Source organism: Mobula birostris, unplaced genomic scaffold, assembly GCF_030028105.1.
Source record: "Mobula birostris isolate sMobBir1 unplaced genomic scaffold, sMobBir1.hap1 scaffold_1364, whole genome shotgun sequence".
NCBI lineage: Eukaryota > Metazoa > Chordata > Chondrichthyes > Myliobatiformes > Myliobatidae > Mobula > Mobula birostris.
This window is the reverse complement of record NW_027274405.1, coordinates 78,394-104,334: the sequence shown is the minus strand read 5'-3', so window position 1 is coordinate 104,334 and position 25,941 is coordinate 78,394. Positions and strand designations below refer to the sequence as shown.

General features: G+C 50.5%; 1 protein-coding gene across 1 annotated transcript; it reads left to right on the top strand.

Moving 5' to 3' along the window:
• Positions 1-4,445: 4,445 nt before the first annotated feature.
• Positions 4,446-21,526, top strand: LOC140192450 (uncharacterized). Its single transcript, XM_072250047.1, has 7 exons — positions 4,446-4,580; positions 5,011-5,131; positions 14,128-14,305; positions 15,529-17,153; positions 18,145-18,313; positions 18,622-18,720; positions 21,221-21,526. The coding sequence occupies exons 1-7, from the start codon at positions 4,528-4,530 to the stop codon at positions 21,388-21,390; spliced, it is 2,415 nt and encodes an 804-aa protein (XP_072106148.1). The 5' UTR covers positions 4,446-4,527; the 3' UTR covers positions 21,391-21,526.
• The last annotated feature ends 4,415 nt before the right edge of the window (positions 21,527-25,941 follow it).

Genomic DNA, 25,941 nt, shown 5'->3' with positions numbered 1-25,941 from the left:
TTGCATTTGCCTTCCTCACCACCGACCCAATCTGCAAGTTAGCCTTCAGAGAATCTTGCATGAGAAATCCCTTTGCACCTCTGATTTTTGAATTCTCTCCCCATTTAGAAAACTATCTACGCCTTTATTCCTTCCATCAAAGTGCATGACCACACACTTCCCTACACTACACTCCATCTGCCACCTCTATGCCCATTCTCTCAATGTCTAAGTCCCTCTGCAGGCTTCCTCAACACAACTTGTCCTCCCACCTGTCTTCATATCGTCCGCAAACTTGGCCACAAAGCCATCAGCTCCATCAGCCAATCATTCACATATAACATGAAAGGAAGCGGTCCCAACAATGACCCCTGGGATCAAAGCTGTCCTTGAGCCTAGAAGAGCATGCTTTCAAGCTTTTGTATCTTCTGCCCAGTGGGAGAGAGAAGAAAAGGCAAAGTCAGGGTGGGTGGGGTCTTTGATTATGCTGGCTGCTTTTCCAAGGCAGCAAGTCAAATTTACTGTCACGTGTGTACAGGGGCGATGAAAAAACCTAATCATAGCAGCATCACTAGCACACAGCATCAGGGAAGCATTGTTCACAAGAAATACTATTAGGCACAGTTTATATAAGGAAGAACACAAATGAAGCAAATTCCATTTTAGTGCGAAGTGGTCAGTGTTGCTGTACTGAAGTAGTGATTAGGGTCATGCCAGTTGGTTCAAGAACTGAATGGTTGAAGGGAAGTTGCTGTTCCTGAACCTGGTGGTGTGGGACGTCAGGCTTCTGTACCTCCTGCCTGATGGGAGCTGTGAGAAAAGGGCATGGCCCGGATGGTGGAAATCTCTGATGGGGGACGTAGAAGATATTGGTATGGATTACTGCAGCCTGCCTGCTCAGATAGAAGATGAGGTGTTGTGCCTCAAATTTGATTTGGACCTTGTTGTAACAGTCCAGGAACCCAGAGAGAGGGGTCAGAGTGGGAGTGTGATGGTGAGTTAAAGAGACAGGGTACAGGAACCACAGAGTCTATAGAGGACAGGCTGGTGCAAAGTCCACAATTCTCTGCAGTTTCTTGCAATCATGTTCAGAGCAGTTGCCGTGCCAGGCTGTGATGCTTTCGAAGGTGCTCCAGTAAAAACTGGTAAGGCTCAATGTGGACATGACAGATTTTCTTAGTCTTGAGGAAGTAGATGCATTACTGACAGTTCTTGGCCATGGTGGTTGGATCAACATGACAAGCAATTGGTGATATTCACACCCAGGAACCCAGGAACGTGATGCCCTCACCATCAGCACCACTGACAATGGAGCAGGTGCAGACAACCCCCTTCCTAAAGTCAACCACCAGACGTTCATTTCACTCGCACCGAGGAAAAACCCTTCCCTCCCCCTTCCCTCCCCTTTCCCACCCTCGTCTCCCCTTCCCACCTCTCTGTGATCTCTCCCCCTTCTCTGCCTCCTCCTTTGCCCCCTCTGCCCTTCATGTCTCCCTTCTCCCCCTTCAGACTCTCCCTCTCTCCTCCCCACTGCACTTATCCTTTGGGAAGGAAATAGAGAGCCAGAGGGAAGGGGGAGGGAAGGGGGAGATGGGGGTGGGAAGGGGGAGATGGGGGTGGGAAGGGGGAGGGAAGGGGGAGGGAAGGGGGAGGGAAGGGGGAGGGAAGGGGGAGGGAAGGGGGAGGGAAGGGGGAGGGAAGGGGGAGGGAAGGGGGAGGGAAGGGGGAGGGGGGAGGGAAGGGGGAGGGGGAGGGAAGGGGGAGGGGGGAGGGAAGGGGGAGGGAAGGGGGTGGGAAGGGGGTGGGAAGGGGGTGGGAAGGGGGAGATGGGGGTGGGAAGGGGAGACGGGGGTGGGAAGGGGGAGGGAATGGGGAGGGGGGAGGGAAGGGGGTGGGAAGGGGGAGACGGGGGGTGGGAAGGGGGTGGGAAGGGGGAGGGAAGGGGGAGGGAAGGGGGAGGGAAGGGGGAGGGAAGGGGGAGGGAAGGGGGAGATAGGGGGAGATAGGGGGAGGGAATGGGGAGGGGGGAGGGAAGGGGGTGGGAAGGGGGAGATGGGGGGAGGGAATGGGGAGGGGGAGGGAAGGGGGTGGGAAGGGGGAGACGGGGGGTGGGAAGGGGGAGACAGGGGGTGGGAAGGGGGAGGGAAGGGGGTGGGAAGGGGGAGGGAAGGGGGTGGGAAGGGGTTGGGAAGGGGTTGGGAAGGGGTTGGGAAGGGGTTGGGAAGGGGTTGGGAAGGAGGGAAGGGGGTGGGAAGGGGGTGGGAAGGGGGTGGGAAGGGGGTGGGAAGGGAGAGGGAAGGGGGAGGGAAGGGAGAGGGAAGGGGGAGGGAAGGGGGAGGGAAGGGGGAGGGAAGGGGGAGGGAAGGGGGAGGGAAGGGGGTGGGAAGGGGGAGGGAAGGGGGTGGGAAGGGGGAGATAGGGGGAGGGAATGGGGAGGGGGGAGGGAAGGGGGTGGGAAGGGGGAGATGGGGGGAGGGAATGGGGAGGGGGAGGGAAGGGGGTGGGAAGGGGGAGACGGGGGGGTGGGAAGGGGGAGACGGGGGAGGGAAGGGGGTGGGAAGGGGGTGGGAAGGGGGTGGGAAGGGGGAGGGAAGGGGGAGGGAAGGGGGTGGGAAGGGGGTGGGAAGGGGGAGGGAAGGGGTGGGAAGGGGGTGGGAAGGGGGTGGGAAGGGGGTGGGAAGGGGGAGGGAAGGGGTTGGGAAGGGGTTGGGAAGGGGTTGGGAAGGGGTTGGGAAGGGGTTGGGAAGGGGTTGGGAAGGGGTTGGGAAGGGGGTGGGAAGGGGGAGGGAAGGGGGAGGGAAGGGGGAGGGAAGGGGGAGGGAAGGGTGAGGGAAGGGGAGGGAAGGGGGAGGGAAGGGGGAGGGAAGGGGGAGGGAAGGGGGAGGGAAGGGGGAGGGAAGGGGGAGGGAAGGGGGTGGGAAGGGGGTGGGAAGGGGGAGATAGGGGGAGGGAATGGGGAGGGGGGAGGGAAGGGGGTGGGAAGGGGGAGATGGGGGGAGGGAATGGGGGAGGGGGAGGGAAGGGGGTGGGAAGGGGGAGGGAAGGGGGTGGGAAGGGGTTGGGAAGGGGTTGGGAAGGGGGAGGGAAGGGGTTGGGAAGGGGGAGGGAAGGGGGAGGGAAGGGGGAGGGAAGGGGGAGGGAAGGGGGAGGGAAGGGGTGGGAAGGGGTGGGAAGGAGGAGGGAAGGGGGAGGGAAGGGGGAGGGAAGGGGGAGGGAAGGGGTTGGGAAGGGGGAGGGAAGGGGTTGGGAAGGGGGAGGAAAGGGGTTGGGAAGGGGGAGGAAAGGGGTTGGGAAGGGGGAGGGAAGGGGTTGGGAAGGGGTTGGGAAGGGGGAGGGAAGGGGTTGGGAAGGGGTTGGGAAGGGGGAGGGAAGGGGGAGGGAAGGGGGAGGGAAGGGGGAGGGAAGGGGGTGGGAAGGGGGTGGGAAGGGGTTGGGAAGGGGTTGGGAAGGGGGTGGGAAGGGGTTGGGAAGGGGTTGGGAAGGGGTTGGGAAGGGGGTGGGAAGGGGGTGGGAAGGGGGTGGGAAGGGGGTGGGAAGGGGGTGGGAAGGGGGTGGGAAGGGGGTGGGTAGGGGGAGGGAAGGGGGAGGGAAGGGGGTGGGAAGGGGGAGGGAAGGGGGAGATAGGGGGAGGGAATGGGGAGGGGGGAGGGAAGGGGGTGGGAAGGGGGAGATGGGGGGAGGGAATGGGGAGGGGGGAGGGAAGGGGGTGGGAAGGGGGAGATGGGGGGTGGGAAGGGGGAGACGGGGGGTGGGAAGGGGTTGGGAAGGGGGAGGGAAGGGGGTGGGAAGGGGTGGGAAGGGGTGGGAAGGGGTGGGAAGGGGGAGGGAAGGGGGAGGGAAGGGGGAGGGAAGGGGGAGGGAAGGGGGAGGGAAGGGGGTGGGAAGGGGGTGGGAAGGAGGAGGGAAGGGGGTGGGAAGGGGGAGGGAAGGGGGAGGGAAGGGGGTGGGAAGGGGGTGGGAAGGGGTGGGAAGGAGGAGGGAAGGGGGAGGGAAGGGGGAGGGAAGGGGGAGGGAAGGGGGAGGGAAGGGGGTGGGAAGGGGGAGGGAAGGGGGTGGGAAGGGGGTGGGAAGGGGGAGATAGGGGGAAGGATGGCAGACAAGGTGGGAGGGACGGGGAAGGGGTAGAGCGGTGGGTGTTGACTCCTGTGCTGGGCCATCCTCATCAAGATGGCAGTCACCTCACAGCAGCAGCATGACATGGCGGTTCTCCTCTCTCACGGACACTCGTTCAACTGGGAGCTGAGGGCGGTTCCCCCTGCTCACGGACATTGGTGCACTGAGGAGCTGCGGCCGCCGCCGCCGCCGTAGTAACCTGCAGGGGAAAGGCGTGGGACAGATGTCCCGTCGGAAGGAACCGACCGCAGCAAGATGGCGTTCCTGCACATCTGAACCAATCAGCGTCTTGTGACGTAATCGAAAACCCCTCACCAAGATGGCGCTACCGCCCGCCTCTTTGGCCAGACGTGCGTCCGCGGCCATTGGCTGCAGGCCGGGGCAAAGGGCAGCGGCGAGGCCCCCATTGGTCGCCGTGCCGAGGCGGGAAGCAAAATGGCGGAGGAGATGCGGGAGTTTGTGTCGGAGCTGCTGAGGAGCGGCCTGAGGTAAATCCCCGCGTTAGGTACAGACATCTCTCGCAACGTGCGTGCCCCTCACCTAACATAAATAACCCCCGGCCACTGAAACCATTTCGTTAGCCCACTAACCTCAGGTGACAGAGAGCAGTTGTCCAACTAAACTAAACCCTTTTGCCTGGACAATATTCCTCTCCATCCCTTTCCTGCACGTCCAGCGGTCTGCAGCCTCAGTCCACCAGCTTCCCTGGCAGCATTACAGACATCCGCCGCTCTCTCTGCGAACATAAACTTGGCCCCCACATCTCCTTTGAACTTAACTCCCTCAACTTAAATGCAACGCCTGGTATGAGACATTTTCTCCTGCTCATTACTGTCTGTACTCATTATAAACCTCCATCAGATCCGTCCTATCCATCGTGACACCGATAACAATCATCCCCCATTCTCTCTGTCTCAGTGACCTGACACACTCCATCGTGCAGCAGAAATATCTGAAGCACCTCCAGAAGGAAACCCTGAGCAGCAAGGAGAAGGCAGAGTTGAAAGAGGTGGTGGAGAGAGCACTGATTGAATACCCGGTGAGTGAAGACAGGACTCATCGGGTACGCTGAGTCCTTTGGGAGCCCAGCCTTTCACCAAGGGGGCACATCATGCTGAATCCCAGCTGGCACAATAACACACTCAGACATGCCCACATTCTCTCACTCTCACTCAAGCTTACACACACACACAATCTCTCCCACACACTCAGACAACACCAGCTGTGTATATAAGGAGTTAGTCCACATGACTTTGTGTGTGGTAGGTCATATCTCACGAATCTTAGAGTTTTTCGAGGAGGTCATGTTTGACAAATCTTATTGAATTTTTTGATGAGGTTACTAGGAAAGTTGACAGTAAAGCGGTGACACACATCAAAGTTGCTGGTGAACACAGCAGGCCAGGCAGCATCTCTAGGAAGAGGTACAGTCACGTTTCAGGCCGAGACCCTGGGTAAAGCAGTGGATGTTGTCTATATGGACTTCAGTAAGGCCTTTGACAAGGTTCCACAGGTTAGTTAGGAAGGTTCAATCGTTAGGCATTAATATCGAAGTAGTAAAATGGATTCAGCAGTGGCTGGATGGGAGATGCCAGAGAGTAGTGGTGGATAACTGTGTGTCAGATTGGAGGACGGTGTGTAGTGGTGTGCCTCAGGGATCTGTACTGGGTCCAATGTTGTTTGTCATATACATTAATGATCTGGATGATGGGGTGGTAAATTGGATTAGTAAGTATGCAGATGATACTAAGATAGGTGGAGTTGTGGATGATGAGGTAGGATTTCAAAGCTTGCAGAGAGATTTAGGCCAGTTAGAAGAGTGGGCTGAAAGATGGCAGATGGAGTTTAATGCTGATAAATGTGAGGTGCTACATTTTGGTAGGACTAATCAAAATAGGACATACACGGTAAATGGTAGGGCATTGAAGAATGCAGTAGAACAGAGGGATCTAGGAATAATGGTGCATAGTTCCCTGAAGGTGGAATCTCATGTGGATAGGGTGGTGAAGAAAGCTTTTGGTTTGCTGGCCTTTATAAATCAGAGCATTGAGTATAGGAGTTGGGATGTAATAGTGAAATTGTACAAGGCATTGGTTAGGCCAAATTTGGAATATTGTATACAGTTCTGGTCACTGGATTATAGGAAAGATGTCAATAAATTGAGAGAGTACAGAGGAGATTTACTAAAATGTTGCCTAGGTTTCATCTCCTAAGTTACAGAGAAAGGTTGAACAAGTTAGGTCTTTATTCTTTGGAATGTGTAGAAGGTTGAGGACTTGATAGAGGTATTTAAAATTATGAGGGGGATAGATAGAGTTGACATGGATAGGCTTTTTCCATTGAGAGTGGGGAAGATTCAAACAAGAGGACATGAGTTGAGAAGGGCAAAGGGGAGGGGAGGGAACGTCGACTCAGACCATGAGAGGCTTGCGTCAGGCATTTTCATGCCTTACAAGGCGCAGATTGGAAGTCTGTGTGGGGCGCCACTCCTCGCACAGACTAGAGCAATGTGTGATTAAGTGCCTTGCTCAAGGACACAAACACATTGCCACAGCTGAGGCTCGAACTAGCGATCTTGAGGTAACTAGACGAACGCCTTAACCACTTGGCCACGTGCCCAACACACCAAAGGGCAAAAGTTTAGGAGTAACATGAGGGGTAACATCTTTACTCAGAGAGTGGTAGCTGTGTGGAATGAGCTTCCAGCAGAAGTGGTTGAGGCAGGTTTGATGTTGTCATTTAAAGCTAAATTGGATAGCTATATGGACAGGAAAGGAATGGAGGGTTATGGGTTGAGTGCAGGTCGGTGGGACTAGGATAGGGTAAGAGTTCGGCACGGACTAGAAGGGCTAAGATGGCCTGTTTCCGTGCTGTAATTATTATATGGTTATAGAAACATAGAAAATAGGTGCAGGAGTAGGCCATTTGGCCCTTCAAGCCTGCACCGCCATTTATTATGATCATGGCTGATCATCCAACTCAGAACCCCGCCCCAGCCTTCCCTCCATACCCCCTGATCCCCGTAGCCACAAGGGCCATATCTAACTCCCTCTTAAATATAGCCAATGTACCGGCCTCAACTGCTTCCTGTGGCAGAGAATTCCACAGATTCACCACTCTCTGAGTGAAGAAGTTTTTCCTAATCTCGGTCCTAAAAGGCTTCCCCTTTATCCTCAAACTGTGACCCCTTGTTCTGGACTTCCCCAACATCGGGAACAATCTTCCTGCATCTAGCCTGTCCAATCCCTTTAGGATTTTATATGTTTCAATCAGATCCCCCCTCAATCTTCTAAATTCCAACGAGTATAAGCCCAGTTCATCCAGTCTTTCCTCATATGAAAGTCCTGCCATCCCAGGAATCAATCTGGTGAACCTTCTTTGTAGTCCCTCTATGGCAAGGATGTCTTTCCTCAGATTAGGGGACCAAAACTGCACACAATACTCCAGGTGTGGTCTCACCAAGGCCTTGTACAACTGCAGTAGTACCTCCCTGCTCCTGTACTCAAATCCTCTCGCTATAAATGCCAGCATACCATTCGCCTTTTTCACCGCCTGCTGTACCTGCATGCCCACTTTCAATGACTGGTGTATAATGACACCCAGGTCTCGTTGCACCTCCCCTTTTCCTAATCAGCCACCATTCAGATAATAATCTGTTTTCCTATTTTTGCTACCAAAGTGGATAACTTCACATTTATCCACATTAAATTGCATCTGCCATGAATTTGCCCACTCACCCAACCTATCCAAGTCACCCTGCATCCTCTTAGCATCCTCCTCACAGCTAACACTGCCACCCAGCTTCGTGTCATCTGCAAACTTGGAGATGCTGCATTTAATTCCCTCATCCAAGTCATTAATATATATTGTAAACAACTGGGGTCCCAGCACTGAGCCTTGCGGTACCCCACTAGTCACTGACTGCCATTCTGAAAAGGTCCCGTTTATTCCCACTCTTTGCTTCCTGTCTGCTAACCAATTCTCCATCCACATCAATACCTTACCCCCAATACCGTGTGCTTTAAGTTTGCACACTAATCTCCTGTGTGGGACCTTGTCAAAAGCCTTTTGAAAATCCAAATATACCACATCCACTGGTTCTCCCCCATCCACTCTACTAGTTACATCCTCAAAAAATTCAATGAGATTCGTCAGACATGATTTTCCCTTCACAAATCCATGCTGACTTTGTCCAATGATTTCACCGCTTTCCAAATGTGCTGTTATCACATCTTTGATAACTGACTCCAGCAGTTTCCCCACCACTGACGTTAGGCTAACCGGTCTATAATTCCCTGGTTTCTCTCTCCCTCCTTTTTTAAAAAGTGGGGTTACATTAGCCACCCTCCAATCCTCAGGAACTAGTCCAGAATCTAACGAGTTTTGAAAAATTATCACTAATGCATCCACTATTTCTTGGGCTACTTCCTTAAGCACTCTAGGATGCAGACCATCTGGCCCTGGGGATTTATCTGCCTTCAATCCCTTCAATTTACCTAACACCACTTCCCTACTAACAAGTATTTCGCTCAGTTCCTCCATCTCACTGGACCCTCTGTCCCCTACTATTTCTGGAAGATTATTTATGTCCTCCTTAGTGAAGACAGAACCAAAGTAGTTATTCAATTGGTCTGCCATGTCCTTGCTCCCCATAATCAATTCACCTGTTTCTGTCTGTAGGGGACCTACATTTGTCTTTACCAGTCTTTTCCTTTTTACATATCTATAAAAGCTTTTACAGTTAGTTTTTATGTTCCCCGCCAGTTTTCTCTCATAATCTTTTTTCCCCTTCCTAATTAAGCCCTTTGTCCTCCTCTGCTGAACTCTGAATTTCTCCCAGTCCTCAGGTGAGCCACTTTCTCTGGCTAATTTGTATGCTGCTTCTTTGGAATTGATACTATCCCTAATTTCTCTTGTCAGCCACGGGTGCACTACCTTCCTTGATTTATTCTTTTGCCAAACTGGGATGAACAATTGTTGTAGTTCATCCATGCAACCTTTAAATGCTTGCCATTGCATATCCACCGTCAATCCTTTAAGTGTCATTTGCCAGTCTATCTTAGCTAATTCACGTCTCATACCTTCAAAGTTACCCCTCTTTAAGTTCAGAACCTTTGTTTCTGAATTAACTATGTCACTCTCCATCTTAATGAAGAATTCCACCATATTATGGTCACTCTTATCCAAGGGGCCTCTCACAACAAGATTGCTAATTAACCCTTCCTCATTGCTCAAAACCCAGTCCAGAATAGCCTGCTCTCTAGTTGGTTCCTCGACATGTTGGTTCAAAAATCCATCCCGCATACATTCCAAGAAATCCTCTTCCTCAGCACCTTTACCAATTTGGTTCACCCAATCTACATGTAGATTGAAGTCACCCATTATAACTGCTGTTCCTTTATTGCACACATTTCTAATTTCCTATTTAATACCATCTCCGACCTCACTACTACTGTTAGGTGGCCTGTACACAACTCCCACCAGCGTCTTCTGCCCCTTAGTGTTACTCAGCTCTACCCATATCGATTCCACATCTTCCCAGCTTATGTCCTTCCTTTCTATTGCGTAGTCTCTTCTTTAACCAGCAACGCCACTCCACCTCCCCTCCCTTCATGTCTATCCCTCCTGAATATTGAATATCCCTGAACGTTGAGCTCCCATCCTTGGTCACCCTGGAGCCATGTCTCTGTGATCCCAACTATATCATAATCATTAATAACAATCTGCACTTTCAATTCATCCACCTTATTACGAATGCTCCTTGCATTGACACACAAAGCCTTCAGGCGCTCTTTTGCAACTCTCTTAGCCGTTGTACAATTATGTTGAAAAGTGGCCCTTTTTAATGCTTGCCCTGGATTTGTCGGCCTGCCACTTTTACTCTTCTCCTTAGTACTTTTTGCTTCTACCCTCACTTTACACCTCCCTGTCTCTCTGCACTGGTTCCCAGCCCCCTGTTGTGAACTAACCTCCTCACGCCGAGCCTCTTTAATTTGATTCCCACCCCCCAACCATTCTAGTTTAAAGTCACCTCAGTAGCCCTCGCTAATCTCCCTGCCAGGATATTGGTCCCCCTAGGATTCAAGTGTAACCCGTCCTTTTTGTACAGGTCACGCCTGCACCAAAAGAGGTCCCAATGATCCAAAAACTTGAATCCCTGCCCCCTGCTCCAATCCCTCAGCCACGCATTTATCCTCCACCTCATCGCATTCCTACTCTCACTGTCGCGTGGCACAGGCAGTAATCCCGAGATTACTACCTTTGCGGTCCTTTTTCTCAACTCCTTTCCTAGCTCCCTATATTCTCCTTTCAGGACCTCATCCCTTTTCCTACCTATGTCATTGGTACCTATATGTACCACGACCTCTGGCTCCTCACCCTCCCACTTCAGGATATCTTGGACACGATCAGAAATATCCCGGACCCTGGCACCAGGGAGGCAGACTACCATCTGGGTCTCTGGACTGCGTCCACAGAATCGCCTATCTGACCCCTTTACTATCAAGTCCCCTATCACAACTGCCCTCCTCTTCCTTGCCCTACCCTTCTGAGCTACAGGGCCAGACTCTGTGCCAGAGGCACGGCCACTGTCGCTTCCCCCGGGTAAGCTGTCCCCCCCCAACAGTACTCAAACAGGAGTACCTATTGTTAAGGGGTACAGCCATCGGGGTACTCCCTATTACCTGACTCTTCCCCTTCCCCCTCCTAACCGTGACCCACTTGTCTGCCTCCCGTGGCCCCAGCGTGACCACCTGCCTGCAACTCCTCTCTATCAACTCCTCACTCTCCCTGACCAGACGAAGGTCATCGAGCTGCAGCTCCAGTTCCGTAACGCGGTCCCTTAGGAGCTGCATCTCTATGCACTTGGCGCAGATGTAGACGTCCGGGAGGCTTGGAGACTCCAGGGCCTCCCACATCCGACACCGAGAACAGCAAACTGCCCTCACACTCATACTGCCCCTCTCCTCAAATAACAACAGAAAATGAATGCCAAACCTCCCTCGCCTGTTTCCGCCTAAGCCCGTTGAGCCGAAGCCCTTAAGTCTTCACTCTGCTCCCGGCTCACTCCGCAGCCCGCAAACTACGCTGCCCGCTCTATGAGGCTCTGTTCCTTTTAAATCTGCCGCGCTGCACAGCCCGACGTCACACGCCTGTGCAGTCCCGCCTCTCAGAACGCCGTTGGAGAGAAAAAAATAACGAAAATTTCAAAAATATCGTTCTCGGCACTCCCACTCAGACTCTCAGACTCCTTCTTCGAATCAAACCCGAAGCAGGATTTCTGCCCTTTTAAATCTGCCGCGCTGCACTGCCCGACGTCACACGCCTGCGCAGTCCCGCCTCTCAGAACGCCGTTGGAGAGAAAAAAATAACGAAAATTTCAAAAATATCTTCATCCGGGCCTCGGCCTGAAATGTCGACTGTACCTCTTCCTAGAGATGCTGCCTGGCCTGCTGCGTTCACCAGCAACTTTGATGTGTGTTTATTGAATTCAGGAGTTGGGGTGTTATGTTGAAGTTGTAAAAGATGTCAGTGAGGTCTAATTTGGAGTATTGTATGCAGTTTTGCTCACCTTCAGGAAAGATGTAAGTGAAATTGAATGAGCACAGAAAGCTTACAAGGATGTTGCTGGGACTGAGGACATGAGTTGTAGGGAAAGTTTGAATAGGTTAGGACATTATTCCGTTGGAACAAGGATTCCAAACCTGGAGTCCACAGACCCCTTGCCTAATGACATTGGTCCAAGGCATAGAAAAAAAACGTTGCAACCCCTGCCTTGGAACGTAGAAGATTGAGGGGAGATTTGATAAAGCTATACAAAATTATGGGGGGAGGGTGGTGCAGATAGAGTAAATGTAAGCAGCTTTTTTCCACAGATTCCAGCTACACACACAGAGACACCCAGCTATATACATACATACAAAAAACACACACACACACACACACACACACACACCTGGCTACACATACAGACACCCAGCTATACGCACACACATACCCCTGCGAGATATTCAGAATCAACTTGCCCACAGAAGGCAGAGGCTGGTAGCAGATGGAGAATGTTCTACCTGGTGGTTTGTGACCAGCGGTGGGCTGCAGGGATCTGATCTGGGACCCCTGCTCTTTGTGATTTTTTTGTAAGTGGCTTGGATGAGGAAGAGAATGGGTGAGTTGGAAGGTTTACAGATGACACAAAGGTTAATGGATGTGAGAGTGTAGAAGGTTGTCGTAGGTTACAACGGGACATTGACAAGATGCAGAGCTGGGCTTAGAAGAGGCAGATAGAGTTCAAGTGGTTCACTTTGGAAGGTTGAACATGAAGGCAAAAGACAGGGTTAATGGCAGCATTCTTAGCAGTGTGGAGGAGCAGAACGATCTTGGAGGTCCACAAGCTGATAGGGTTGGTAAGAAGGAGTATGGTGTGTTTACCTTCATTAGTCAAGGGATTGAATTGAAGAGCCATGAGTAATGTTGCAGCTCTATAAAATCCTAGTTAGACCACACTTGGGATATTGTGTTCATTTCTGGTCACCTCATTAGAGAGGAGATTTACCAGGGTGCTACCTGGACTAATGAGCATGTCTTATGAGGACAGGTTGAGCAACCTAGGGTTTTTTCTCTGGTGTGAAGAGAATGAGCGGTGACTTGAAAGAGGTGTGAAAGCTGATAAACAAGAAGGGTCAGAGCCGTCTCTATTTCCTGAGGAGACTGAGGTCCTTTAACATCTGCCGGACGATGCTGAGGATGTTCTACGAGTCTGTGGTGGCCAGTGCTATCATGTTTGCTGTTGTGTGCTGGGGCAACAGGCTGAGGGTAGCAGACGCCAACAGAATCAACAAACTCATTCGTAAGGCCAGTGATGTTGTGGGGATGGAACTGGACTCTCTGACGGTGGTGTCTGAAAAGAGGATGCTGTCCAAGTTGCATGCCATCTTGGTCAATGTCTCCCATCCACCACATAATGTACTGGGTGGACACAGGAGTACATTCAGCCAGAGACTCATTCCACCAAGATGCAGCACAGAGCGTCATAGGAAGTCATTCCTGCCTGTGGCCATCAAACTTTACAACTCCTCCTTTGGAGGGTCAGGCACCCTGAGCCAGTAGGCTGGTCCTGGACATTTCATAATTTACTGGCATAATTTATATATTACTAAACTATTTATGGTTCTATTTATTATTTATGGTGCAACTGTAGCGAAAACCAATTTCCCTCGGGATCAATTAAGTATGACTATAAGGGGCAGAGATGAGTGGACAGCCAGACACTGTTCCCAGAGTGCAAATGGCTTATACAAGGGGGCATAATTTTAAGCTGATTGGAGAAAAGTATAGAGGGGTTGTCAAAGGTAACTGTATTTTTTATACAGGGAGTGGTGGCTGTGTGGAGCATGCTGCCAGGTGTGGTAGAGGCAGATACATTAGGGACTCTGAGATAGGCACATGGATGATAGAAAAATGGAGGACACAAGAGAAAGATTGAACTTGGAGTAGGTTAAAAGTTTGACATAATATTGTGAGTCGAAAAGCCTGTACTGTGCTGTTAAGTTCTACTGGAAACCTTGTGTGTGTGTGTGTGTGTCTCTCTCTCTGTCTGCCCCTGCCTCCAGTAAGATCACACATACTCACACAGATACCAGCTACATATGCTCAGATTCTCTCTCTCTCTCTCCCTCACACAAACTCTCACGCGCACACTTTCTCGCTCTGATGCACACACTCTCTCGCTCTCTCTTGCACTCTCGCGCGCTCTCTCTCACACTCTCTCACTCTCTCACACTCTCTCACTCTCTCACACTCTCTCACTCTCTCTCACACACACTCTCTCTCACACACACACACACATTCTCACACGCTCACATTCACACAGATATCAGCTACGTATATATATACACACACACACACACACACACACACACACACACACACACACACGCAATGATTCTATCCCCCACCAATGCAGTTGAGGGGTGGAGTGGGAGCCTGCTCTGTCCTAGGATACCTCCCACTCATTCCACTCTTGTCCCTGCTTTACAGAGCAGTGACTCAAGTGATGACGAGCCCCTCAGCAGGAAGGCGGAGGTCCTGAAGAACAAGAAGCAACAGGAGCTCTCTCGGAAACGCCAGCGACAAGAGGGAAGTGGCAGTGAGAACCCCCCTCCCCGAGGGGCAGCCCCTCAGAGGAAGAGGGGACGAATCGCCTCCACTGAGTCAGGTAGGACACCTAACCGTGGATTTCTTCATTGAAACAGACAAAATCTAGAGACAGAGGCTGGAAGGGATCATAGAGACGGGGAGGGGTGTAGGGGAAGGAGGGGGTGACAGAGGCAGGGACAGCTGTAGAGGGGGAGTGGTTGACAGGCGGAAGCGTATGGGGAGGGAAGGTGTCACAGAGATAGGAAGGAGTATAGGGGAGGGAGGGAGTTGCAGAGACAGGGAGGGGTGTAGGGAAGGGGTCTATGGAGATAAGGAGGGGTGATGGAGGCGGCAAGAAGTGTAAAGAAGGGAGGGGTTACAGATGAGAGCTGTAGAGGGGTGGGGGTAACAGGCAGAAAGGAGTGTAGAGGGAAGAGAGGGTGACAGATGGGGAGGGGTGTAGGAGACTGAGGGGTGGCAGAGACAGGCAGGGCTGTAAAGGGGAAGGAGGGGTGACAGGCAGGGAAGGGTTGGGTGGGAGACTGACAGACAGGGAGGTTTATAGGGGAGAGAGGGGGAGGGATGGGTAATGGATATGGGGGGGAGTCGTAGGGGGGGAAGAGACCGTTAGATATAGGAGCAAAATTAGACATTTAGCCCATCGCGTCTGCTCTGCTATTTCATCCTAGCTGATACAATTTTCCTCTCAGCCCAACCCCTTCTCCCCGTACCCCTTCATGCCCTGACCAATCAAGAATGTGGCAACATCTGCCTTAAACAGATATAAAGATTTGGCCTCTATAGCTGCCTGTGGCCTTGAATTCCACACATTCACCACTCTCTGGCCAAAGAAATTCCTCCTCATCTCTGTTCTAAAAGGACACCTCTCTATTCTGATGTTGTGTCCTCTGGTCTTAAGACTCTTCCACCATAGGAAGCATCCTGTCCACATCCACTCTATCAAGCCCTTTCACCATTTGATAGGTTTCAATGAGGTCACCACTCATTCTTCCAAATTCCAGTGAATACAGAGCCAGAGCCATCAAACCTCTTCATATGACAAGCCATTCAATCCTGGAATCATTTTCATGAACCTCCTTTGAACTCACCCCAGATTCAGAACATCCCTTCTAAAATAAATGGGCTAAACCTGTTCACAATACTCTGAGAGGCCTCCCCAGTGCTTTATAAAGTCTTAACATTACAACCTTGCTTTTATATTCTAGTCCTCTAGTTCCTTATATTTTAGTCACCTCTCCTATGCCAATGGCTGAAGGATTTTTTTTCTCCGAAACATTCCAGACATCGGATCTGAGTCTCCCCGACGGGACGAGTCAGGTGATGAGCTGCGATGCAGGGGAGTTGGAGGAGATGAACCAGCCTCTGAGACTGACCGGAAGCCAGGAGCTCTTCCAGGGCAGGGGAGAGGTGCCGGAGAGGCGGTGGAGGGAAGAGACGGAGAGGAATCTGCAATGAAATCAGGGCAGGAATTATCAGAGTGCCTGACGAGGTGTTCCCACGTGGACAGTCCCCGGAAGGAGGGCGACCGAGGTCCTGACTCACAGCTGAGCGGAGAGGAGGAGGGACACAAACGAGCTGGGAGAAAGTTCACCCAGAGCAGAAACTGGGCGGGTGAGGACGCTGATACTGCCCGAGGGGCACTGAGGAAACCCACCCCCCGGCAGGTCGAGGTGCTGTCTGAGGCGGAGGAGGGTGGTGAAGGCAGTGAGAGGGAGGAGGAGAAGGCAAGGAGGGAGGGGAGACATAAGAAGGGTGTGCAAGGGTCCCAGCGGAAGAGAGGGTCCAAACTGAAGGAGGTGATGAAGACTGAGGAAATATCAGAGGCGAGTGAGAGTGAGGAGGAGTGGAGTGGGAAGAATGTGAAGGAGAGCTCAAGAGTAAGGCAGAAGGGCATGCAAGGGTCCCAGAGGAAGGCTGGGTCCAAACAGAAGAAGAAGGAGGTGTCAGAGGAGGACGAGAATAGTGAAGACAGTGAAGAGGAGAGTGTAGGGAAGACGAAGAAGCAGAAAGTCAAAGGGAAACAGAAAGGGTCCCAGAGGAAGAGTGGATCCAAGCAGGAGAAGGGGGTGTCAGAGGAGGATGAGGACAGTGTAGGGAAGACGAAGAAAGAGATGTTCAAAGTGAAGCAGAAGAGTACGCAAGGGTCTAAGAGGAAGAGTGGATCAAAACAGAAGAAGGAGGTGTCAGAGGAAGATGAGGATAGTGAAGGCAGTGAGGAGGAGAGAGTGCAGAAGACGAAGAAGCAGACTGGCAGAAAGAAGAAGAAGGGTGTGCAAGGGACCCAGAGGAATAACAGGTCCAAACAGAAGAAGGAAGCAGTGTCAGAGGAGGGGAGTGAGGAGGAATCAGAGGTGAGTGAGGGTGAGGAAGAATGGAGTAGGAAGCATATGAAGGAGATCTCTAGAGTGAGACAGAAGAGTGTGCAAGGATCCCAGAGGAAGAGTGGGTCCAAAGAGAAGGAGGAGGACGTGTCAGAGGATGAGGATAGTGAGGACAGTAAGGAGGAGGAATCATTGAGAACAGTACCAAGGAACGGAAAGCTGGCAGGAGGGAGGGAGAGAAGGATAGAGGGCCACAAGCAGAAAGCAAGGAACGGGAAGGGTGATGGCAGGAAGCAAGAGAGTGATGAAGAATCAGGAGATTCTTATGAGGAGCAAGGAACAAGAGGGGGAGAGAAGGGGGAGGAGAAAGCGACAAGTGGAGGGAATTCATCAAGTGAGGAAGAGACAGATAGGGGCAAGTCACAGAGGTCACCACACGAGGGATTGAAGAGGAACAAGGGTCACTCTGGGGACGAGGGTTCCTCGGATACAAGATCCACATCGGCCAGCGAAGTGGACAAAGAGGCTGACGGGCAGAGTGGGTCTCCCTCGAGGAAGAAAGCACAGCATAAGGAACACAGCAAGGTGAGATCACAACCAGGGAACTACACCAGGGTATGGGTTACACGCTGTAATATTCAATCAGCTTCATAGGTCAGAAATCACTCTCTGCAAATAGGTATGTTAATCATTTTTCTACAAACAGTAAAAATTTGACCAAACATTTATGTTCCCCAAGTTACTGACACTACAAAGCCGAACATTCAACAAACATACTTAGTTAAAAGAGCAACACACACAAAATGCTGGAGGGGCTCAGCAGGCCAGGCAGCATCTGTGGGGAAGAAGAAGTTCAGCCGACGTTTCAGGCTGAAAGGTTTCAACCCAAAACATTGACTACTCTTTTCTATAGATGCTGCCTGGCCTGCTGAGTTTCTCCAGCATTTTGTGTGTGTGTGTGTGTGTTGCTCAGATTTCCTCTCGTTAGTTTGTTAAAGGTGCACACACGGCATACCTTCCCAATGGCCTCACCTTGAACAAAGCAAACAGAGAGAAAGCCCCTCCCACGTGCTGTTTTATACACCCAGGACATTTGAAACTGGACACCAGGCAGTTTTCCAATAGAAAAATCAGCTGTAGCGTCTGAACTAACCAATCACAATGGAAGTGACTTTCAACAATCAGAATAAGGCACGTCCTTACAGGCCGCATGCAGGGGGAGGCTCCATCCACACCGTCCCATCACACACTCCCGGGGTCAGACACAGAGTGAAGCTCCCTCCACACCGTCCCGTCACACACTCCCGGGGTCAGACACAGAGTGAAGCTCCCTCCACACCGTCCCATCACACACTCCCGGGGTCAGACACAGAGTGAATCTCCCTCCACACCGTCCCATCGCACACTCCCGGGGGCACACACAGAGTGAAGCTCCCTCCACACTGTCCCATCACACACTCCCGGGGTCAGACACAGAGTGAATCTCCCTCCACACCGTCCCATCACAGTGTCCCATCTCTCACTCCCGGGATGGGTGTCTCATGCCCCAAGCTGACCAGTGGACATCGGATTACAGAAGCAGTCAGGCAGCAGGAAGGAGGAACACCCCACAGTCCGGCGGCTGAAGCGCTGTATCCTCGCCTGTGGGGTCCGCAGGAACTACAAGAAGCTCTTTGAAAACTGTCATTCCAACAAGTCCATGATTAGGGTGCTTCGGCAGGAGCTGGAGAAGCTGGGGGTGGAAGGTGAGTCTTCCTCGTATACCGTTCTCTGTCCCCCTTCTGTACACATCTCCTGTGTCTCGGTAAATGCATCATGCTGTGCTGTCTCGCTGGACCATCCCCCGCTAATCTGTTCCTTATGTTCATGCCAATATCTACCACCTCCGTCCCTTCTCCCCATCTTCCCTCACCTCATTTGCAAACCCAATTTCCCCTCTCTGCCTCTTTCCCCATTAAACTCCCCTTCGTTCCCAATGTTCTCTGTCCAACGTACCACACTCTTAACCACGCTGTTCCCCACCCTTTCCCCCCCCTCCCCCTCCCCTCCACAGGGAACCCCACCCTGGAGAAGTGTAAGGCTGTACGGCTCAGACGGGAGGAAGAAGCAGAACTGGCTTCGCTGGATGTCAATAACATCATTGTGACCGAGGGTGGGTATCCTGTCCGTCTCCGTGGGACGGTTGTGTGGCTGTGGAGAGAAGGGGCCATGCCAGGAAAGGGAGGGGAGAGGGGGCTGGTAGAAAGGGGTGAGAAGGAGGCATGAGGGAGGATGGGATTGTGAGTTTTGCCAAGAGGGCTGTGGTCACGGGGTTACGGGTTGGGAGGTAGAGATGGCGTTGAGTGGTACTTACAACTGTGAGGCTAAGCACAGCTCCAATGTCATATTTATGTTTGCTGACGACACCACTGTCGTTGGCTGAAACTAAAAGCCAATTTATACTTATGCGTCAAATTGACGCCGTAGGTAGGGCGTAGCTGTGTACCCTACGCCGTAGCCTGACGCGCACCTCCCCAAAAATGTAACTATGCATCGCGTTGACACAGACAGCAACAACTGTGATTGGTCTGCTTGGTAGCATCACATTTCCTCCTACGCTGCGATAGCTTCCCATAGGGCGACTGAAGGACAGGGAAGGAACTCTGGCTGCAATGCTTTCCATAAAGCTTTACAGACCTCCGAAATTATGGAGGACCCTGTGCTTGACACCAGTTTGTAGCTAGCTGCAGCCTGTTGACTTCCACCTGAAGCTAAAACTCGAATGGTGATTGCCAGTCTCTGAGTATACTGTGCGTACACTGATGCGAAATAAATGGTTGGAGATGATGAACCAAATCGTCAAATCTACCTGCAGACATCCGAAAATTTAGAAATGCATTTCCTCGTCCATGTCTCTCAGTGGCCGGACAAGCACAGAAAATTCACCCTCCTTCAGTTTCAGTCGCCGTTGTTTGAAGTTTGGGTTTCTTTGTGTTGAGTTTCAACAACCTCTCACTAAATTTCAGCAAGACCAAGGAGTTAATTATTGACTTCAGGAGGAGAAAACCAAAGGTCCATGAGCCAGTCTTCATTAGGAGATCAGTGGTGGAGAGGGTTTCGGAGCTTTAAATTCCTCAGTGTTCTCATCCCGGATGATCAGTCCTGGCTTCAGTGTGTAACTGCTGTTATGAAGATAGCAAAACAGCGCCTGTACTTTCTTAGAATTTTGCAAAGATTCTGTTTGTCATCTAAGATTTTGACAACTTTCTATGGATGTGTGATGGAGAGTATACTGTCTGGCTGTATCACAGCCTGGTATGGAAAACCCTACTATGACTCAGTCCATCATGGGTAAAGCCCTCCCCACCATTGAGCACATCTACACAGAGAGCAGCATCCGTCATCAGTAACCCCCACCACACAGGCCATGCGCCATTCTCGCTGCTGGCATGAGGAACGAGGTACAATAGATAGATATACTTTACTGATCCCGAGGGAAATTGGGTTTCGTTACAGCTGCACCAACCAAGAATAGAGCATAAATATAGCAATACAAAAACCACAAACAATCAAACAACAATATGCAAACTATGCCAGATGGGAAATAGGTCCAGGACCAGCCTATTGGCTCAGGGTGTCTGTCCCTCCATGGAAGGAGCTGCACGTTCGATGGCCACAGGCAGGAACAACCTCCTGTGACGCCCAGTGTTGTATCTCGGTGGAATATGGCTGGAGTCCAACAGCAAAAAGTTCAATATCCGGTCTACAAACACGCTCCTCGATCGTAATATGACCAAGATTGCACCATCTGTTGTTAACCAGAACAGCAAGCCCCCAACTTTACGCTTACCGCTCTCAGTGCACTTCCGGTCAGCCCGAACGGTCTGGAAACCGTCCATGGAAAAGTTTTGGTCAGGTATGTCCTCGTGCAGCCCTGTTCCAGTGAAACACATAACACTACTCTCCTGGAATGTTCTCTGACGCCTGGCTAGCGCCGTGAACTCGTCCATTTTACTACCCACCGAACTCCTCCTCTCCATAAGTCTCTGCTGTCTCGACCCGGTCCTCTTTCCTCACCTTTGTGATCCCCCTCTGCATCCTCCAGATTTCAGCCTGTGTGTCTGCCGCTCTGCTCTCTAAACAAGAGCTTTAGGACTCACACCACCAGTTTCAGGAACAGTTATTATGCTTCAACTAGTAGGCTCTTGAACCAGAGGGGATAACTTCACTCATCGTCACTGAACTGTTCCCATAAGCTATGGACTCACTTTCAACTCATGTTCTCGATATTTATTGCTTATTTATTTATTGTTATTTCTTTTTCTGTCTTTTTGTATTTGCAGTCTGTTGTCTTTTGTTCATCAGTTGTTTGTCCTGTCGAGTGTGGTCTTTTATTGATTATATTGTGTTTCTTGTATTAGCTGTGAATACCCACAATTAAATAAATCTCTGGGCTGAATATGGTGCCATATACATACTTCGATAATCATTTATTTTGAACTTGGAACTTTGTGGCTATGGGGTGGGGAGACATCCCAGGCTTGTGGCCCTCAATTCAGACAATTCGCAGGGGTGGGTGTGGGGAGGCTGCTCAGGGTGGTGGGTGTTTGTATAGGAGTGTGATTTTGGGCGAGGGGGGATTATTCCTGGGCTCATGGTTGCTCTGTCCATAGGCCGCCCTCGCCGTCACTGTGATTCAGCCTGGGGCAGCAAGACCACCCCCACTCAGACCTACCGACGCTCATTGGGCTCCGATTCCGAGGGGGAGGACGATCCTCCCCGCAAGCTGACAGCCTGGTCCAATCTGAAGGGGCTCATCAGCGAGGAGTCTGACAGCAACTGAGGGAGCTCCCGCTCTCTTCCCCCTTCTCCTTCCCCTCCTATCCCTACCCTCATTCTTCATCCTAACCCTTTCCCTCCTTTGCCCTCCCACTAACCATCTCTCCTGTCCCTGTCCCTCTCACCACTCTCTCTCCCCCTACCCTGACGCTCCTTTCCCTGTCCCTCTCCCCTCACTCTGATGCTCCTTTCCCTGTCCCTCTCCCTCCCACTAACCATCTCTCCTTTCCCTGTCCCTCTCCCCTCACTCTGACGCTCCTTTCCCTGTCCCTCTCCCTCCCACTAACCATCTCTCCTGTCCCTGTCCCTCTCACCACTCTCTCTCCCCTACCCTGACGCTCCTGCTCCTGTCCCTCTCACCACTGTCTCTCCCCCCACCCTGACGCTCCTGCTCCTGTCCCTGTCCCTTTCACCGATCTCTCTCCCCCCACCCTGACGCTCCTTTCCCTGTCCCTCTCCCCCCCCCACTCTGACGCTCCTGTCCCTGTCCCTCTCACCACTCTCTCTCCCTCCACCCTCACACTCCATTTGTACAGCTTTCTACAGTTCTGTAAATAAATGACGTGGATTCTGTGTTGAACGACAGCAGCAATTACAGTGGGTGTTTAAATGCCGTTCTGTACATCATACTGCACAGCAGTCAACCAAGCCTTATATATAGAATAACAGACCCCTAGGAGTGGTTTGCGGGCTGGGACCTGGTTCAGGGGGTTTATATACAAAACATCAGATAGAAACATAGAAAACCTACAGCACAGTAGAGACCCTTCGGCCCACAGAGCTGTGCCGAACATGTCCTTACCTAAGAACTACCTAGGCTTACCTATAGCCCTCTATTTTTCTAAGCCCTATTTACACCACCACCACCAGCAGCCCATTCCACGCACTCACCACTCTCTGCGTAAAAAAAAAAAATTTACCCCTGACATCTCCTCTGTAGCTACTTCCAAGCAGTTTAAAACTATGCCCTCTTGTTCTAGCCATTTCAGCCCTGGGAAAAAGCCTCTGACTATCCACACGATCAATGCCTCTCATTATCTTGTACACCTCTATCAGGCCACCTCTCATCATCCATCGCTCCAAGGAGAAAAGGCTGAGTTCACTCACCCTATTCTCATAAGGCATGCTCCCCAATCCAGGCAACATCCTTGTAAGTCTCCTCTGCACCCTTTCTATGGTATCCACATCCTTTCTGTAATGAAGCAACCAGAATTGAGCACAGTACTCCAAGTGGGGTCTGACCAGGGTCTTATATAGCTGCAACATTACCTCTTGGCTCTTAAACTCAATCCCATGATTGATGAAGGCCAATGCACTGTATGCCTTCTTAACCACAGAGTCAACCTGCGTAACAGTTTTGAGTGTCCTATGGACTCGGATCCCGACCCCAAGATCCCTTGGATCCAGGACTGGGTAGCAGGCTAGGATCTCATCCAGAGGTTTATATATAGAACAGATCCCTAGGAGAGTGTTATGGTTTGGGATCTAATCCAGGGGTTTATATATAAAATAGATCCCTCAGAGAGTGTTATGGTTTGGGATTTAATCCAGGGGTTCAAGAGTTTATATATCGAATAACAGGGCCCCAGGAGTGTGTTATGGGCTGGGGTCTTGTCCATGAATTTGGGAGTTTATGTCTAGAATAACAGACTCAAGGGAGTATGTTACAGGACAGGATCTAATCCAGAGATTCGGAGAGTTTATACGTAGAATAATAAATCCTTAGGAGTGGGTTACAGGCTGGGGTCTAATCCAGAAATTTATAACTTCTGAATTTTATGTAACAGATCCGTGGATATGGAATGTGAAGTCTCTGAGTCTTACAGCAATGCCACAGGGATACAGGCCGTTTGGCCCAAAAAGGGGGTGTCTATCTAACTGGTCTTAGTAGAGACCAGCATCCACAAAGAAAGCTGAGACATAAGCTGATTTATCATTGATAGTTGTGAAGTGAAACGGCTTGGGAGATCAAGTGAGCCTGGTTAAACACTGTGAATGGCCGTGTGCTGGGGAATGTTGAAGAACAGAGAAACCTTGGTGTACAAGTCCAAGGATCACTGTAGGTGGTTGCACAGGTAAATGGTTTGCGGATTTGCGAGTAGGGGTTAATAAAGGAGCACAAGATACTTCCTTTCCCCGGACAGGCAGTAGAATGTAAGAAAAGGAATGGGTATAAAAGTGAACTCTGGTCAGACTCAGACCCCAGCTGGAGAACCACGTGCAGTTCTGGTCCCCACAACACATGGGGAGGACTGGATGGCGAGGGGACAACCCCCCCCCCAAAGCTCTTTGCATCTCAGAGGCTGGGTCTGTTCCCCTTGTAGCAGAGGAGGCAGGGGGGAAGGGGATAATAGAGGTGGGCACAATCACTGAGGGTGTAGGGTCCAGAAGTTTAGAGGTGATCTGGGGCGGGCGGATTTTCCTCCAGTGGGTGGGGTTGGAATCAGGAATGCACTGGCTGAGAGGGGTTTGGAAGGACAGGGCCCCCTGAGTGTCTCCCTATTTCCCTTTGTTCTAAACATACAGTGCCTATTAAAAAGTATTCAGCCCCCCCCCCCCGCCCTGCCCCAACCTTGGAAGTGTTTTACAACATTGAATCACAGTGGATTTAATTTGGCTTTTTTTTAATACTGGTCAACAGAAAAAGACTTTCGTGTTGAAGTCAAAACATCTCTACAAATTGATTTAAATTAATTACAAATATAAACACAAACTAATTGCATAAGTATTCACCCCCTTTAATATGACACCAAATGTTCGCTGGTGCAGCCGATTGGTTTTGGAAGTCACATAATTAGTTAAATGCAGATCACCATGTGCAGTCAAGGTATTTCAATTGATTACAATAGAATCACAACAGTATCTGGAAGGTCCAACTGTTGGTGAGTCAGTATCCTGGCAAAAAATACACCACAAAGACAAAAGAACACTCCAAGCAACTCTGAAAAAGTTAGAGAAAAGCACAAGTCAAGAGATGGATGCAAGGAAATTTCCAAGTCACTGAATATCCCTTGGAATACAATTAAGTTAATCATCTAAGAAATTAAAACAATATGGCACAGCTGTAAATCTGCCTAGAACAGTCCATCCTCAAAAACTGAGTGACTGCAAGATGGGGACTGGTGAGGGAGGCCACCAAGAGACCTATGACAACTCTAGAGGAGTTACAAGCTTCAGTGGCTGAGATGGGAGAGACTGCACACACAACAACTGTTGCCCAGGTGCTTCACCAGTCGCAGCTTTATGGGAGAGTAGCAAAGAGAAGCCACTGTTTTAAAAACTCACATGAAATCTCAGCTAGAGTTTGCCAGAAGGCATATGGGAGACTCTGAAGTCAGCTGGAAGAAGGTTCTATGGTCTGATGAAACCAAAATTGAGCTAGTTGGCCATCAGACTAAACGCTATGTTTGGCCAAACACCACACATCATCAAAAACACACCATACCATTCCTACTGTAAAGCATGGTGGTGGTTGCATCATGCTGTGGGGATGCTTCACTGCAGCAGGCCCTGGAAGGCTTGTGAATGTAGAGAGTAAAATGAATGTAGCAAAATACAGGGAAATCCTGGAGGAAAACCTGATGCAGTCTGTAAGAGAACTGCAACTTGGGAGAAGATTTGTTTTCCAGCAAGACAATGACCCAAGTATAAAGCCAAAGCTACACAGGAATGGCTTAAAAACAACAATGTTAATGTCCTGGAGTAGCCAATTCAGAGTCCAGACCTCAATCCAATTGAGAATTTGTGGCTGGACTTGAAAAGCGCTGTTCACTCGCAATCACTGTGCAATCTGACAGAGTTTGAGCAGTTTTGTAAAGAAAAATGGGGGAAAATTGCAGTGTCCAGATATGCAAAGCTGATAGAGACCTATCCACACAGACTCAAGGATGAAATTGCTGCCAAAGGTGCATCTACTAAATACTGTCTTGAAAGGGGTGAATAATTATACAAACAATTAATTTTGTGTTTAATAATTGTAATAAATTTTAGACAAATTTAGAGAAATTTGTTTTTACTTTGACACGAATAGTCTTTTCTGTTGATCAGTGTCAAAAAAGCTGAATTATATCTACTGTGATTCAATGTTGTAAAACAATAAGACGTGAGAATTTCCTGGGTTGGACAGGGGTGAATATATATGCTCTGTATTTGTAGAACCTTGTGGGTTTTACCTTTACCTTTTCTATAACCTAGCACACGGACAGGTACAGGTCTTTTGGCCCACAGTTTTGTACCAATCTCATGAAATTTGTGATCCAACGGCCAACTAAATTAATCACTTCTGCCTATACAGTGTTCATATCACTCCATTCCCTGAACATCCGTGTGTTTGTCTAATAGCCTCTGTCGCATTTGCCCCCACCACCACCCTTGGCACCACTCTGTTAACAGAAATACTAGTCCTGCACATCTCCACAGTTTTTCCACTTTTTCGTGATGGACTGCACTGAGCCCTGAGGTATGTTCAGTGCCTTTGAGATGATCTTGTACCCTTCCCCAGATTCGTGCTTCTTTATTATTATTTCCCTGACTTGACTTGAATGCTCTTTTGCCT